This window comes from Pundamilia nyererei, unplaced genomic scaffold (genome assembly GCF_000239375.1).
Source record: "Pundamilia nyererei isolate P.nyererei 1_Seehausen unplaced genomic scaffold, PunNye1.0 scaffold00071, whole genome shotgun sequence".
NCBI classification, from domain to species: domain Eukaryota; kingdom Metazoa; phylum Chordata; class Actinopteri; order Cichliformes; family Cichlidae; genus Pundamilia; species Pundamilia nyererei.
The window spans coordinates 1827066-1844930 of record NW_005187472.1 but is presented as its reverse complement, the minus strand read 5'-3'; the positions used below and the strand labels follow the sequence as shown (position 1 = coordinate 1844930).

The following is a 17865-nucleotide window of genomic DNA, read 5'->3' as shown; positions in this document are numbered from 1 at the left end:
TTTTTTGTATGTGCGTGTGTGTATATCCGTTAAGCCCAGTCACGCCACACTACAGAAAAACAGCTACCGCATAACGTGTGTGAACTTGCGTCTTGCAGCGTGGAGGTTAAGCGAAGTTTAGCAATAATGAAGATTATAAAATTTTCCATCTCATCAAGAAAAAAGGGAGTTGAAAAAAAGCAACTCATCTCGACTTGTCTGTTTTGCAATCTGACAGTTGGCGCACAATAGCAGGTGTGCTTTATGGCAACACTGATTGCATGCTATCAACAGCCTAATGGGAATTTATAGAAGTATCTGCAATCTTCTCTATATGCAGCAGGCATCTCACACAATGTTTCAGGGAGGAGTGAGAGAGAAATAGCCGCAGCAGTGTTATAAATATCCACAATTTTACATCTGCATTTTGATTTTACCTGGGAACGCTACCATAGAGAAAATCTTCCCTCCTGTCAGAACCCAGTGGGACAAAAAGTATTTTTAGCTAGATTGTTGATTTCACTCTAATTGAGCCAGAAAAAGTCATCCCAAATCTTTTACGGCAAGACGGAGGTGAATCTGTACCCATCTTAAAATTATTCGAGCAACTCAGACAGATAAACAAGCACTGCCTATGTGCACACTGCTTGCCTTGAGGCGACTTATGTTGTGATTTGGCGCTATATAAATAAAATTGAATTGAATTGAATTATAAAAGCCATTCCTTCTTGCCCTCTTCCTTCTGTACAATCTTGATTGCTGTATATATGGTTGATGCATGCGTTTCCCAGTAATAGTTTTTATCTAATCTAAATGCAATTTAAAATGACTATATTGCCTCTGACGAACCTATTACCGGCAGTTTGTGGTGCGTGACTGCATGATGTAAGCAGATTCCTGTTTGCTTTCACTTTTAGATGTTGAACACAGCTTTGGCAGTTTGGGGAATTAAACTATTTTTGGGCTTAGAAACCTTAACTATGTACACGAGGCCTGTAAGGCTTTAAAATGCTCCAGAGATTTCAGAGGTGTGGCTCTGGAATATTATTTCCAGACAGCAGGGATATAAAGAGGATAAAAAAATGGGTGTTTGTCTGTTGAAATGCAAACTTGTGACACCAGCATAGGGGACTAACTAGCTTTGTGTCTACAGGTAACTGGTAATCCCGAGTTCCAGCATAAGACAAACAGCTATCCTGCAGGCTCACAGGCCATTCAAGACTAAAACAACTAAAAGTGGCTTCTTGCAACAGCAGGAAGCCACTATTTTATTCCACAAGATCCTTTTGTGGTCTCATAAGGAAATGTCAGTAAACACTTTTACCTACTATTCAGGAGCACAGTTTAAAGGTACTTTACTTGAGTGTTCCCATGTTGCTTTCTAGCTTAAGGTTAAATTATACACTGCATTTATTTTTATAGAAATAACTGTTTAGTGTGACAGAGAGTTGTTTTTGAACACTAATATTTTGCACTGAAAGAATCAATATGCAACAACATCAGGAAGAAGGAACACAAGAAGCTGGAGAAATACCAAAGGCTCAGCGAAGAACTTTAGAAGATGTGGAGGGTGAAGGTAAGAGCGCAGTCCTAGGAACAGCTAAGATATTGCGCAGGACCCTTAAGATCCCAGGCCTCGGGTAGAGGACCCCAGCTTGAAGGATAGACAGATTCTTATATATTCTGTTAGCTTTCTCTCAATACATTTTTTGCATCACATCCTGAATGCAAAAGTGAAATATGGCACATATATTTCAGCATTAATAATAATGAATACTTTAGAGATTTCTGTGGCTGGCACAAGTACCGATACCTTAGCACCCATGGAGCTACTTACCTTGCTAATCCTAGTCATGTTTCTTGCTATAATCCTTGGAAAAACAAGCACAGTTTTTAGTTTCTAAAGCCAAGAACAATGCTGCTCCTTCATTTTCATGTCCTTTACACACAATAGACAGCCTAATGATGCAAATTCATGCTTCAGCATGTGAATAATAGCACATTTGGAGTTATTAAATGCATACTGACTAATATTTTGCAGCCCTCTCAATTTGAAAAAAAATAATAATCCTGATTTTCTGTTATTAATGTAATTACCATTTAGTGATAAAAGCTACTTGCAAAGTAGCTTTGTCTCCTGCCTAAAAATTACAACCAATTTCAAATGTCATATCTGACGAGGATATCAGTGTACCATGCTAAAATTTTCTAAGGAGCCGTTTCCTTGTTTGGCTTCAGTCTCTCGCCTGTTTTTAAGATTAGGTTTAAAACCCAACCAGTCGCAGCAGATGGCCCCGCCCCTCCCTGAGCCTGGTTCTGCCGGAGGTTTCTTCCTGTTAAAAGCGAGTTTTTCCTTCCCACTGTCACCAAAGTGCTTGCTCATAGGGGGTCATATGATTGTTGGGTTTTTCCTCTGTATCTATGAAGCGCCTTGAGGCGACTTTTGTTGTGATTTGGCGCTATATAAATAAAATTGAATTGAATTGAAAACTGTTCTTTTTGATAAAGCTTATAGTTCGGGCTGGGCCACGTGACTTTGAGCCCTCCTTGATTATGCTACTACAGACTTTGCTTTGCTGGACTTCCCATGACCCACTAAAATCACATCTTTGCACTACCTCTGTGTGTCACAGTGTTTTTATCAATAATGGTTGTCGGTGATTTTCTGATTTATTCGGATAACTAGTTCCTGGATCATGATTACGCTTAGTTATGCCTCATTCCCCACCTGTCTCCACCTTCCTTATCAACCCCAGTGTGTATAAACAGCCATGTCTACGGGTCTTATTTTACTCCTCCTAAATGTTTTTTGTTTGTTTTTTGGACTGAGCCATACTTTGTTTATGCTGGGTATTGTTTGTTATTAAAATTCACCCAAATAGTCTTGTTTTGTTGTGTTTTATTTTTTCTAGTTTGTATGCAGGCTTGTGCAGCATTTGGGTCATCCTCTATACACTTCAGCATTAACAGTATCTTCATATGGTAATTCTGAATGTCATTACATTTTGTGTTTTCCCAAGACCTCCCAGCTGGCTTCAGGCCCTTCCTGAGCCTGGCTCTGCTGGAGGTCTCTTCTTGTTAAAAGGAAGTTCTTCCTTCCCACCATCCCCGAGCAGTCACCCATAGTAATTTGACTGATGGGGATTTCTCTCAAATATCTGTAAGATCTTTACCCTCTAGTAAAAAAGGTGACAGTTGTGAATGTTTTAAGTGACCTTTTCAGGGTCAAGCTGGGTAGTTTTCATTGAAAAAGGTCAACTTATACATAATTGTGACCCAGAAACTTAAATCAATCTTCCAAGTTTCCTTTTATACATTAAGCAGATGGCTTCTGCAAAACTGTTCAGAATTAATGTGCTGGCAATGTTCCGTGTTAGCAACATACCAACAGAATGACTTTATAATAGGATTTTATGCCCAAGGAGGCAATAAAGCCTAATGAGGAACAGCAGTCCTTGAAAACAAAAATGATCCTTTGCTAACAACAACAGTGCCACGATCCTTGGTCTGAGCGTGCTCACTATGAAAAATTATCCGTGTGTCATAGGTGTCCTTTTTTTCTGCTCTTGCTCTTGACGAAGGCGGTCGCACTTTTCTCCTCCTCCTCCTACTCTTCTCCCTTAGCTTCCCTCCTTAGACTCTTGTGTCCTTGTCTAGTCTCGTGTTTTTTGTATTACTTTTCCCTGGAACACTCTCTCACAGTCTGTTCTCTAAAACCTAAAAGAGGAATTATGGATTTGATCAACTGGTCCCTAAATGCAACTGACACCGTTTTCTCAATGAGAAGTTTGGGCTTGGGTGAGCCTGAGTGCTGAAGATATCTATTCGGAACCATGGTAACAGGGTTCTCAGGAATTCGCATGATAAGGTGGGGCCAGGTTTCACAATGAACACACCCGAAACTTTGGCTGATTGGGACCCACACCCAGTTTCACACCTTGGCTCAGCCGATTAGAGGATCATCAGGGTGTCCTTTTGTCCCTCTGTGGGGGGTTACTCCCACTAGGTTTATATCTGGGACTCTCCACCATTTGACCTTAGAACTGAAGAAGCTTCTAGGATGAGAGGTGAAACGTCTTCAAGTAACTTAAAGAAGTCCAGACGCTTTTCTTTGCAAGCTCCTTTGACTACGATGACCTGGATGACTGAGAACCTTCACAGACATAACAGGGTTCTTGCTGATCGGAGCTGGCTTGGCCTTGACTTATCAAAGAATTAAGGAAGCGGAACCGGCTGTTCAGACCCCCACAAGGCTGCCCGCTGGGATTGAAACGATGGGACGAGGTATGAGTTTCTCAAAATGGGCTCATTGAGCGCAGCACAGAGAAGATCTTGGAGAACGCACGGCTGCCATGAATATTCAGAATAAGACCTCTGAGTGCAAACTGTATCACATCTTGGAGCAGCTCACTGTGGTCGTGAGTTCTCAGAATCGGCTCTTTGAGCACAAGAATGACAACATCACGGAGCGCAAGTTTGATAACATCATGGAGAAGCTCACGGCTCTCCAACGGGAGATTGAGAGACCAGTGTTGGACTGTTAGAACAGCTTTGAAATTTATATGAGCTGTTCGCACTAAAGTAAAAAGCACCATCACTTCATGCAGATACCCTTTCGGTGCCAGCTGCGGTCGCAAGGCTGGAGCCGAGCAAAAACTCCCTGATAACGATGGGTTAGTCTGTTCCTTCCAATCCCATGCAAGGCCACCTAGGTTGGCTGGAAGACTGTTTACTTAGCCTAGCAGGGCGAAGGACATTGTCTCAGCTGAACTCTGGACACGCACACACATACATATACACTGATATGCACACACGCATCACCCCTCCCTTTCCGAATGCCTTCGATGCTTGTTCCCTCCTGGGAACACGGCGGGTCTGAGCCTGTGCTGGAATGGTAGCGCTGGGCAGGATGGCTTCTGTGTTTGCTTCGGATTACTCCTCACCCCCCACCCAACCCTGTGGCTTGTCACGTGTTCCATAATGTTGTGCTTTGGACATTTATGTGCTTTTTTGTGCAGAGGAGTTTTTTTGTTTCCTGTTCTCATGCTGTCCTCCCAGGAGCCCAACATGAGTAGAGGTCTCTTTTTTCCTCTTGTACTTTCCCATTGTAGTGTATATTTCAGTGTTTTTCTGTAACGCTACCAATCTCCGACCTGTATCCCCATGTGATGTCTGTGTTGTGTGTGTAAGGTCGGGGGAGGGGGGGGTCCCATTTCACTGCAGGGCAACCTGCACGTGGTGAATAAAGCCTTGATTGATTGATTGATTGATTGATTGATTGATTGATTGATTGATTGTGTTCACTGCTCAAGTGAGTTTTCAAAAAAATGTCAAAAAAAATCATTTAGTCAGCCAAAAAAGTTAGACTCACCCGAGACGAGGCATGTTTCCTCGCATTCTTCCAAAGTCTCAAAATTGTTCTGGTTTCCCCCACAGCCTCCATATTCGAAGAGTTCACAGCGTCCGGAGTCGACATTGAAGAAGTATCTGTCCTTTATGGCCCTGCACGGCCCCGGCTCGTCCTTCAGGGCACATAACTCACTGAAGATGACGGGTTCAGCTGGCACTCCATGTGCTGTGGTGGGACAAGAACACAACTTTTAGTGCTCAGCTTCTTTTGGCATCCAGTAAAATGGATTTTTTTTTTGTGAGGAAAGAAATTAGGTCACAGCATCAAACTCTAACCTCAGGCTTTGAGATAAGGTAAAGTTGCATGGCAGTATAATTTTTAAAAGACTTTCGTGTAAACGGCTGACAGTCAGCTTTCAGCCGTTTACACTTTAGACACAAGAACAGCACGCCGTGTGACCTGACAAAATAATTAGAAATATGCAAATATTTAGTCAGAAAAGCTACTCACATATTTTATTTTTATGCAATAACTTAAAAGAAAACTTCTACTTTTGGCATACTTCTTTTTTGGACTTGCACTGAAAATAAGGAGGCACCAGCAACCAGCAAAACTCCCCTGCGACATAAAAGCAGATCAGATCCAGGTAGGTGGCAGCTGGAAGGAAAAGACTGAGTGAAGGCAGCACAAATTTCCCAGCATGCTGCACACAGCGATGGCTTGGACTGCAGCACATCAAATTATTTATTGCACAAACTGCGAGACCGGATCATTAGAGTGTTAAATAACCGGGCCTGTTGAGGTGAACTTTCTTGATCACTAGGCGGTTGAGGTCACAACTTTTAAGATCAGTGGACAATGGAGCTTTGCACAGACAGCGTTCTCTAATGTCATTAATATTTATAAAAGCTGGCTTTGTCAGATCCATGAAAAAAAAAGATGACACGAAACCCTCTGAGCTCTACTAACCACCGTTGCGAATGTTAAATCACTGTCTCTGTGTGCTGCTGGGAAATAGCTTTCTATGTCCTCATCCCTGCTGTTTTTAGGTCAGGTCTCTGTTATGCTCGCCTGCAGCAGTGCAGTTACTTCAAAACCCACTGAGATCTCTTTGGTTTGTTGGATATCTGTCCAAAAGGGGTTTACAGAGCTTGAACCACAGCATTTAAAAATGTCTTTATGGATTCTGCGCATGCTAATGTAATAAATAAATCGATGTGTTGCAATCTCTCACTCAGTGTTTCCTACCTTCCCTGCTTTTTTCACGTACGAGCACAGAGAGGAGTGACTTTTGAAACCTGGGAGTGTGAATCAATACTCGCGCAATCCTGCACAATGAAAAAAATATAATAACACAAATGCACACGGACACAAAAATTGATTGCTTTTGCTATGGATCCCCAGTAAGTGGTGGTGCTCAACTGTCTTAAAGAATACATGACAATTTCCACCTATGCTGCCTATTCTGCAGAGAAGGTCTGAGGTAAATATAGCCACGTTTGTCACTCATTGTTATTTTCACTGTCATTCTCAGGACTTGTCCTAGATCTGATTAGCAAGTCACATTGTGAGGCAAAAATTCCAAGAATACTGGTTAAGTTCTGAGCTCTCTAGAGACATTTTCACACATGCAATGCAACCCAAAACTATTTCCTGCTGGAGCTGCATGTGAGCACTCAAAATTTCCAGTGCCTATGCCATTTTCACTTCTGCCTCTGCTTCTGGGGTAAAGTCCCAGTCTTCCTCCATTTACTCAGATGCTTAAGGCAACCACTGTATTAATGGCTTACTTAAAATAAGACAAAAGGAAATCCTAAGTAAAGTGAAGACAAGTGTTAAAACAACCAAAAATGCACAAGAAAGATCAATTTGTTTTGCAGCTTATCAAACTGAGGGCCATCTCCTGCGGGCTGCAGGCAAAGAGGCATGGTAGAAGCAGGATAGATCACCGGTCCATCACAGGAAGAACACAGTCAGACAACTACAAATTCACCAGATAACTTAACAAGCAAATGGGGGGGTGGAATCAGAGTGGAATTATAGAAAGGCCTCTCCTGGCTGGAGGGCTTAAACCAGGAACCTTCTTCCAGTAAAGTGACACTGTTAACTCCTGCATTACTGTACCAGCATACACAAGGAACACAACTGAATTAACAAGATTTCAAGGCTATATAATGTATCTAGTAATATATATATATATTGATATTTTAAAAATCACCCACTTTAGATTTTTGCAGCTGGGATGAAAAAACAAGGTTTGTTTTCTGAAAGCTACAGAGTTTCATCAAAACAGGTCCTCTAATGGGACCTACCCTAACCCCTCTCCTATCAGCACAGCAGTCAACAAACAGTCACTCTGCCAGGAAAGGTAATGAGGGCAGCAGCTCATCCTTTCAGCCTGTCCTCCTCCTTTACCTGTCCAATTCTAGCTTGCAACCAGCCATTGGGGATACCAATCAGATATTCCCAATCTCCTTCTTTCCAGCCGACCTGTGTTACTACTAATGCATGTGGTGAGGCCAGCAGAGTTTCCCTGAAGAGTCTTGTGGTATTTTTGTTCATGCTCCTCTTGCCGAGGCTGATAAGCAGTAGCAGACAGGGAGGAATTTCACATTGACATAGGTGAAGTGAGTCTGTCTGGTACCCCACACAGCCTATGTGGACGCACCTTAGTGCTGAAACACACTGAACAAACTTTAAAGAGAAAGATGGCAAGTCACAATTGTTTGCTCTCTTCTTTGAGATCGAATGCCTCGGGCTACCATGGTTACAGCACGAAAAATTCTTTAAAAATAAAAGTGAAGACATGGTGCAGACTGGGCTTTGTGTTACACAGTGTCTTGCAAATAGGAATGGTCAATAAGCCAGAATTTGACTTTCCAAGGAGACGGAAAGGAAACAGGTTCCTCCTATTGATTTCTGCTCCTCCTGTCTAAGCCAGACCAAAGCAATAAGGACTCTTTTCTTCTATCACTCATGTTCATTATTCAGACAGAAGCATTGGGAGGCAGTGTAAAAGAAACACAACTGAAGACATTTTCTCTGCAGGGAAACCAAAAAATTCCAGCCACTTCCATGTGGTGACTCAAAACTTCCTTTAAAGAATTTGTTTGGATTCAGGAGACAGACACCTTCTGTTTTTAATTTCAGGCTTAAAGCTTTCCTTTTTGATAAAGCAAATAGTTACGGCTTCAGGTGACCCTGAACCTTCAAGTAATTACACTGTCCAAGGTTGCTGGGGACTTCCCATGATGAGTGTTTCTTCCTCACGTGCCTCATTTCCCTTTCTATGTGTTCATACACCATTTTCTATTTATTCATCAGTAATTATTTATCTCTGGCTCTCTTCCACAGCATGTCTTTTTTCTATCTCCCTCCCCTCACCCTAAACTGATCGCAGCAGATGGCCACCCCTCCCTGAGCCTTCCTTCCCACTGTTGACAAGTGCTTGCTCAGAGTGGGTCATCTGATTGTTGGGGTTTTCTCTCTATTATTGCAGCATCTTTACCTTATACCTTGAGGTGACTGTTATAAATAAATCTAATAATTAAACCTTACATGAGATGCCAGCCAACAGCGGTTCCTTTGATTTGAAGCCTGACCCCTGCCCAATCCTGCATTTTCATTTAATGTTTTGTTTTTGTTTTTTTGTTTTGTTTTGTTTTGTTTTTTTAAATTGGAAAAAATGACCAGACCTGCAACGATCAGATTTTTTTCTTGATAGGTTCAGAATAAAGTTAGAATAAAGATCATTTCCAAAGCATTCCTTTTATGGATGCAGATAATGAGTCATGTCAGGTATTCCCAGTAGCTTTTCCTCTGAACAATGGTAGGCTAGCATAAATGAAATTTGCCACTGCCTCCAGTATTTTACAATTAAGAAGTCCTCCTTTATTTTTTTTATGCACCCTTTTAATGGAAAACCCATCAGTGCAATCAAGTACAATCAGGAGCGCCGCAAAGAAGAAAAGGCTGAAATTAATTACATAGATGGCATTAAAGAAAGAAATGCTGAGAGTTTTTGAGTGGTTGGCGTGACATGAGCAATCTTCTAGTCACCCTCATTCCAGCTCAGGTTTTCTTGAGCAGCATCATAGAACTGCAGCTAAATGCCAAAGAGATTCAACATTAAATAATTCTGAATGAACAGCAATAATATTGTTTTTATTTTTGTCAATCCCAAGCTGTTTTTCTTGGTGGAAAATTATATATTATGATCAAAAAATTAATAAATGTATGTAAAAAGCTATAAGCTGTATTTTACATGATGCAATTTGCAAACTAAAATTAAATCTTTAAAGTATGCCGGGGTAAAATTCAATAAAAAAAAACACACACTTTTACACACACACACACACACACACACACACACACCCCTGAGCAATCTACAAATCCATCCAAAGCTCTGGATCTGTCATCAGGAATCCTCTACAGAGTTGAACAGAGGGTAAGTAAATATTGTTCACAAAAGGCATCAGAAAAATCCTTGGACCTATTAGCATGCTTCTTGAAATATGAAATATGGAGCGTAATGAATCAGGAAGCAGATTTCAGGCACGTCAGATTTCTATTGATGGCTACTCTTCTGAATACTGCTGACAAGTTCAGCTTGGCCAAGATTTGTACGTACACATATGGACGGATAAAGATCTGAGTTGCTCAACATGTGCGCTGTGCTGAGCACCTCTGTAATTCCCTGGGCAGGTTGAGTCTGATTGAAACCCAGTCCCAGCTTGTTCGGTGTAACAGAAGATTATCCCGCGTCTTCATTTCTAGGGCCCTTTGCAAAGAGGATTGAATTACCACAAAGCAGCAAACAAAAACAGGCAACCCATGAAAGAGTCGAAGAGAAAATACGAAAGAGCACGCACCATCAGCAGGATGACAGTTAAACATAATGTGCTAAAAGACAAGCTTGGGAAAGTGAGACAAATAAAGATGGAAAACAAAGATAAAGAGCAGAGTAATGCCACAGTTTTGACAGCTCCCAGTGCATTTGTCATCTATAGCATCAACTGTATGAATGTTCGCTGCAGGAAGGGAAATAGTCTGGTTTTAACATTTCCCCATGTGTTGAGATTTGAAAAGAAACAGCAGAAAGAGAACATTTACTCACTAAGCTGAATAAATGACCACAGTATCAATACAATAAGAAATGCCTCCAGTGCACTGAAAACAACACTTGTCAGGCACATATACTAAACAACACAATGTCTGATTTTATTAGTGCCAAGCTAAGTAGCACTGACATCATGGCGCGTGCTGATAAAGAGTCCGCCTTCTACTGGCTGAAGAGGCTTTCATATTCCTATGTAGCCAACATCGTGCTCAGTCTATATGTTTTAAGTTCTTTATCTTATTTCACGCACGAGTGCAAGACGTCTGCACTAATCCACGCTCAGCTATTTGACAACTGTGTGCACACAGTTCAGGTATTCATAGAGTACTCCATGTGTTTACTTACTTATGCACTCAAAACAGTACGTCAAACTGTGGAAGTAATGATTTAGGAAACATCCCTGACAGTCTTCATAGAAAGCCTGACAAACTACAGATTCACTCATGTCTCTGTTCACTGCCCGAGGACCCAATCTGCAATCAGTGACATGATCCACGAGTTTAAAGGATGTTTTTTTTATGTCCATTCCTTTAAGGCTTGATGAGATAAAATAATCATTACTTAGTTGGTGAGTTTATTTAAGACAGGAAAAAAATTGTGAACATTGCTTGAAAAAGCTGCTTATGGAAAATTCATTTCTTTACTAACTCGTCTCAGTAAATATTTAACAAGTGCAAATTCCAATAAATAAAACTGATATTGGATTGCAACACTTGGGTCAATATGCTTAAACATTTATGAAGAAATCAAAAGGATGCATCAGCGTGCCAGTGTAGATAGGCCCGAGACTTAAGAAATGCTGTGTGTTTATCAGAGCCCTGCCCTGAGGCCAGTGGACAAAGGGCTGAGGGCGAGTCAGTGAGTCACAGTGTGTCCCAAGATTTTACAGCTGACCTCAGAGCAAATAAGGCCACCCTCACTGCGTATGCGTTTCTGCCTCTGTATGTGCGCACGTACATACACACTTCCAAACATGCATTTGTTTTGTAACTTGGTTTCAGGAGAGTTTCGTTCTCTTTTTAGAGCACAGAAGGATACATCTCTGCTCCCTGAATGCTTTGGCATTAACACACAAGGTCTTTAACAGTCTTTGTCAGCTCTGGCAAAAAGGGACAAATCAGGGAAGGACATCTAGTTGACACACACCCGCATTTGCTTCCTGATTGGATGTTATCTATGACAGTGTTATGCATCCAGATTAAAACCTGAAAAAACAGGCTTAGCAGTGTTTCCAGAAGCTGTAATTGACATCGTAGGTTTAAATGTTGGGTAAGTTAAGCCACTTAAAAGGAAAGAGTATCAGGGAAATGTCTACAACTGAACACTAGAAAAAAAACTGGAAACGTAAAAAACTAAATTTATCACTTAAACTTGATTGTTTAACCTTGGAAGCATCAAGGACAAAAAGTGGCAATAAGTGCTGTAAAACACTGCTCTAATATTTGGGTGGGGTAGACTGTTGGAAAACTCAATCTATTAGGTGAAAGAAATACATTTATTTGAAGTAATTATACTAAAAACTGTCTGTTTTTCCTCGTTGCAGGCCGTGACTTCACAGTTTTTAACAAAAAAAACACAATAAATTATAAATTGATTTTTCTTTTGTTTGTTTTTTTGCAGACTCAAACTGGTGGATTTGGTGGTTCTGCAGATGATGTCATTTTGAATTACACTCACAAACAGGTTTGAACCATTGTTTTCGGTTAATCTATTAACAGAGCAGAGCTCACTTTAGCAAGTGTACACAATTAATGCTTAGTGTGGTTGAGGCTACAAACAGCAGGATACTGGGTGGGTCAGCAAAAAAAAGAGGGTTGCACAGGAAAAATCATCCTGCACATCATTCCACATTCAGCTCATTAAAGCGACAGACCTGGGTCTTTGCCACAGAAAGATGACCTGATTCCTGCATCAATCGTGGAAGCAGGAGGAAGTTCCTCCAATGGCTCTTCATGCTGAGAGATCAAAGATGGCCTCAAGCACCTTTTAAAGTATTTTCGCCAGCAGATCAAAGGAATCCCCCTGAAACACGGACACGTTCATGCCTCCAGGGCAAATGTGTTGCCATTTCTACAAACAATAAAAGCTTTGAAAGTTCAGGTTGTGTGGTCGGGAAACAAACCGGGGGCTACCCTGAAGCCAGAGTGAGTAGTGAACCAGTTCATGTTTGGGCAGCCATGGGTTGGGTCCCTGTATCGCTCAGTTCACAGAGAATAGACAAAACCCTGCCACAACTGGTGGCTTGACTGCTGCTGGAGATACCCAAGTTAAAACTTACAAAACTGCCAAACTTACACCAAAGTTATCATGCAGAGCTCTGTTTATCTCGGTGTATAGTATGTTTTATCTGGTGTTGCTAAAAAAGATTGCAACAGAGCTTTGCTTTAGGCTGCAAGAAAACCTGCTTAATTATCCAAAAGGCTTGTGGGATCCATGCATTTTTAATCAGAACCTCTGTAATGGCGTGGCAGGTGGGGAGGGAGGAGAGATGAAATGAGCAAGATAATTGTTGCTCCACAACTCGATAGCTTTTGTGGACTCATTTGTCCATGCCAAGCCAGATTTAACACTTATCTCCACTTACCTTGTTTTTTTGTTGTTTTTTTTTAACCCAGGGCCACTTTTTCTTTGTTAGCTTGTTCTTCTCTTTCTCTGAGAGCCTGGTGAGATAAACCCAAAAACTTTGTCTGCCTTTTCTTTATGATTTTAACTCTTTTTCATATATCTTGCAAACCTGAAGAGACTTTTTCTCCTATTTCAGTTCAGTGGTGGAAATCACTCCACGTTGCAAAGGCATTATCTATTCCTGGCAATATCTAAGTTGAGCCTCTACCGGTTTCCCACTTGGTCTTGATAATAAAACAATAGTGGGAACCACAAATCCCTCTCGCTTCAGTGATTCTTCCAATTCCGTGCTGTGACATTTGCAAAGCCAAAACACTGCCGACCCCAAAAAAATCCCACTCAGTGCCAATTAGAGTCTGGTTCAGCCGGTCCTCAGCCAATTAACCGGACAAACCAGGTTTCCTGGATGCCACTTTAATAGGATGTGTGTGATTAGCTGAACCGCAGGTTAGTGACAGTTATCTGCACACCTGTGTGTGCCACTGCAAGAAATTAAGTTTACATCGGTACGAGCAAAATTATAGTCTGGTCCCTTTAATTCGAGAGAAGACTGTGACTTCTCAGTCCAGAAGGAGCATATGGCAGACAATGATGCAGGCATAAGTTCGACATAAGTTGCAAAAGCCGCTGGGGGAGAAAATACAACAGCACCATCTGCCATAGTGAGGAAGTCCCAGCTACAAAAAGACTCACAATTATTCATCACGTCACTGGCAATGACAACCAAATCATTCTCAGAAATGGCAGCGTTGAGACCAGTAATGGAAAACTTTCATTACAAGGCACGCTGATATAACACATTCGGATTGGATTAAAACTTGTAACTGCTGTCTTTAACCAATTAGAACTATATATCTGAATAAATCACATTTATTTATTTCAGGGTAACACAAAAAAAACAAACAAAAAAAAACCACCTGATTATCTCAGAGTGCGTACAATGAAAGCCAGGCATATTTTACAGGGTAGTGTCAGTGCATCAAGAGTCCCCAAATGCAGATGTCTTTGCTAATATCAAAGCTGAACCAGAGGCAACATCAGATGAGTCTAACATAGGTTAAAGAGAAAAAGAGGTACAGAGGCTTCGCTACAGGATTTGTTGGTTCATAGCTATAAGCCCTGATCACGCTCACATCCATCATTCAAGAAGGTAAAATTTCATAAATGTCATATTTGGTACAAGTGAAATATTTAAATTTTTTAATATGAGGATTTATTGTTCTAAAGAAAGATAAAAACAGCTCATAATTTAGACAGGACAACCCATAGCTGCTGAAGGTGTAAATGACTGAAGAAAAACAATGCTGGCCTGCACATCACAATCATGACGCAGGTTCACAGTTTGCTATACTGGCTGTTTTAAGTAACTTAGCTAAACGTTTTTGTTTTGTTTTTTTCCAGATGCATCAATATCCCAGGTACAATGAAGCACTGAAAAGAACCTGAAGGATTCTAAGGACTACGGTCATTAATGTTTTTGGCTTTGATGTGGTTGTGATGGTGCAGCTGAATCAATGGGTCAGAGAGAAAGTGGCTCATTCCCCATCTGTGCAAATGCCATCCTCAACCGATTGTACAGTAGATACACTCATTAGATTAGGAGATCAATACAGCAGCCTTTTTCTACAGTGCAGGTTATAATTCAGACAAACAGATGAGAGAAAAGGAAGTCCTTCTTCTATTGCCGATTGGAGAGCCAAAGTGAGACTAAAAGTTAAGTTTGAAAGCATGCTCTCATATGAAGGATTATGCCTGCTGCTCCTGCACTGACACCTGAGGATAACGCAGCCGAATGGCACTGAAAGTTCACTTTTGTTTTATTTCCACTTTGTTCACATCAGCAGCAACCATTTCAATCCACGGTTTCATGGTCACCGCCATTATGTTATCAACTGAAAAGATTAGCAAGATGGATGGCAGCATGGGCAGACCAGTTTTATAGAAAATAAAATATAACCAGTACAAAGAGACATTTTAAGCTTGAAAAATGAGATCATTTACTAATTTATTTTTTAATCTCTTCACAGCCAGCTGGTCTCCACTGACCTGTATGTTTAGGTTCACATCTATCCAAACTGTCCCCTTTGTGAAACACTATTATTCCATTACATCAGCGGTCCCCAACCTTTTTTGCGCCACGGACCGGTTTATGCCCGACAAGATTTTCATGGACCGGCCTTTAAGGTGTTGTGGAAAAATCCAACAAAATAAAACTAGTACCGGTACTGAAAAAAAAAAAGATTTATTCATAACACGGGAAAAGACCCAGGAAAACCGAGTTAACGATAAAAACGATAACAAAATAACACTGAAAACCAATAAAAAACCCTGAAAACCACACATTTCACACCTGAGCCTCAACTCTCGCGGCCCGGTACCAAACGACTCATTGACCGGTACCGGTCCGAGGCCCGGGGGTTGGGGACTGCTGCATTACATGATTTAGGTTTGGTTAAGTCTCTCTAACAGTAATCAAGCCTTTCTCAAATTAACACATGCTTGGTTAGCAGGTGGCTGAAATGCAACCTGAACCCAACTTTGCACCTAAGTGGTTTGGTCATGACCTGGAGGTTAACAAATGACATGATGTCTTTTTAAAGTGCCACAGAAAAAACTGTGACAGAATTTCTTTTTTTATTCAAATATGTTGAATACAGCGAACTGAGTGCATAAGGTTAGGATAACCAGTTATCCTATAATTACAATGAGTGTGAATGTGAGCAATGGTTGCATGTCTCTGTGTTCGCCCTGTGACAGGCTGATGACCTGTCCAGGGTGTAACTAGCCTCTCACCCTGTGACAGTTAGGCTCCAATGAATCAGCTTTATGACTTTCAAGGGCAACACAATACAAACATTACAGCGAATTCAATTTAACTTCAGTTTCTATGTGAACACACCTTGAGATTATACAGCATTGCAAGCTACTTAGCACGGTACTGTTTTGCATGGAAGTCTGTTTATGCCACTAAGGAGAAAAAATAAATAAATAAATAAAAAAATAAAAAACCCACACACACACACACACACACACACACACACACACACACACACCACAATCCATAACTCATTATCTTTCTCGAAATTTCGACCTATTAACTCAAAATTTTGAGAAAAGTAACTCGAAATTTCAAGTTAGCTCTGCTAATCAGTAATCTACGATAATGACGTCATTTTCTTGTTACCCGGAAGGATATGGCGCAGAGGAATGCGCACTCAAAACCGAGTTGGCAACAATTTGGCGCTTTTGAAAGTACGTTTGCTGCTAGTAACGCCATGATAGTAACGCCACGATAGTAACAATTCAGCTAATAACACAAGGATTTCGTCATTTGTGAAGCCATGCTGAAAATACTCAGCAATTTGTGCATTCATGACTGGCTGTAATACTGGTTAGCTGTAGCAATTGTAGCGGAGGGTAACTTCTACTTCTGGGTAACAAGGAAATGATGTCATTCACATAGATAACTGATTGGCAGCACTAACTCGAAATTTCGAGTTATGGATAATTGTTTGTTTTTTTCTTTTGGTGGTGGAAACTGACTTTCATAGTTGTCACCATAGTTAACGTATAAAGTATTTTTTTTCCTATTCAAGTATTATTATCTCTAAACATCATTACAGCTGCAAGAATTCGCCATAAATATGATGCAAGACATGAAAAAGTCCACCAAAGACACAAATTGAATGAAAATGTAGCTCACTGAACATTTTCTGGTGCTGTTTTGCCTCGAACCCCTGCGCAGTGCCAGTGATGCTAGTCGCTTTTACATGTTTAATCTGTGGCTATGATGCTTTGTCAGCTGTGACTGTTCAATGATTTCTAAACCTAGTGGAGTTTTCATCAGTTGAAATGACTATTTATGTATTTGCATCATTGTTAAACTACAATAATTCAGTTTTGTTTGCAAATAATTTACTCACAGAATCAACTAGAAAATCAAAACTCAAAACAATGGTGAGACTGCGGGTGGAAAAAAAAAATAATGCAATCGTGGGAACAACCAAGACGACAATGAAATGTTTCAGTCCGGAGCGCCCAGCAGGCTGACCCGGTCATGGCTTTGCCATGACTAAAACCGAATAACAAAACCACAAACAAGAGAAATAAACAATGTTTTGTTCCTCAAAATTGAGCAGTACCAATCTGTTCACATTACAGTGCATGGAAAAGAAAGAAGCTGTAGGGAATAAGTCAGAGGTGTTACAAATACAAAGGAAAAACTGATTGTGTCTGACTTTGCACTATGCGTAAAATGGAAAACTCATTCTTTAGAGAAATAGCAGACAGAAAGACACAGTGGGAGGCTTAAGAAACAGTGTGTTCAGATACAACTTGATAATTTATTATTTGCTATATTTCAATATGCTCAGAAGCCCAGAAATACCAATATCCTGCTGTTCATCTGAGCACATATTCACAAATCTCAGTGTGGAGTTATAAATACCACATTTCTCATAATAAAACGTTGCCTTTTATTGCATGTTTTTAACTCTCCCAGTTCATACATTCAACAATGTTTGAAATATCAACGAGTAGCAGTATCGAGATTTGTTACAGTTTGCTTGTGTTTTTGTGTAAAGATTTTGCACTTGATTTGAAAGTACCACTGGGGCAAAGCCAAGATCGCAGGTGGCATTTAAAGACGGTGTACTCGTGCAGAGTGTGTTGTGTTTTCATTTTTGTGATGGACTTGCATTTGACGGACTTGCTCTGAACCTGACACTGCTCTGCGTGTTGATATGTGTGCAATATTTAAGTTAAAGGTTGCACGGCTGAAGGTAAACAAAAA

General features: G+C 40.7%; 1 protein-coding gene across 1 annotated transcript in view; it reads right to left on the bottom strand.

Moving 5' to 3' along the window:
- Nucleotides 1-17865, bottom strand: part of tfpia (tissue factor pathway inhibitor a) — a 44130-nt gene that overhangs the window by 15288 nt on the left and 10977 nt on the right. Inside the window, exon 2 of the mRNA XM_005736869.1 lies at nt 5351-5554. Coding sequence (XP_005736926.1) covers nt 5351-5554 — 204 coding nt within the window. The remainder of the gene's footprint in view (nt 1-5350; nt 5555-17865) is intronic.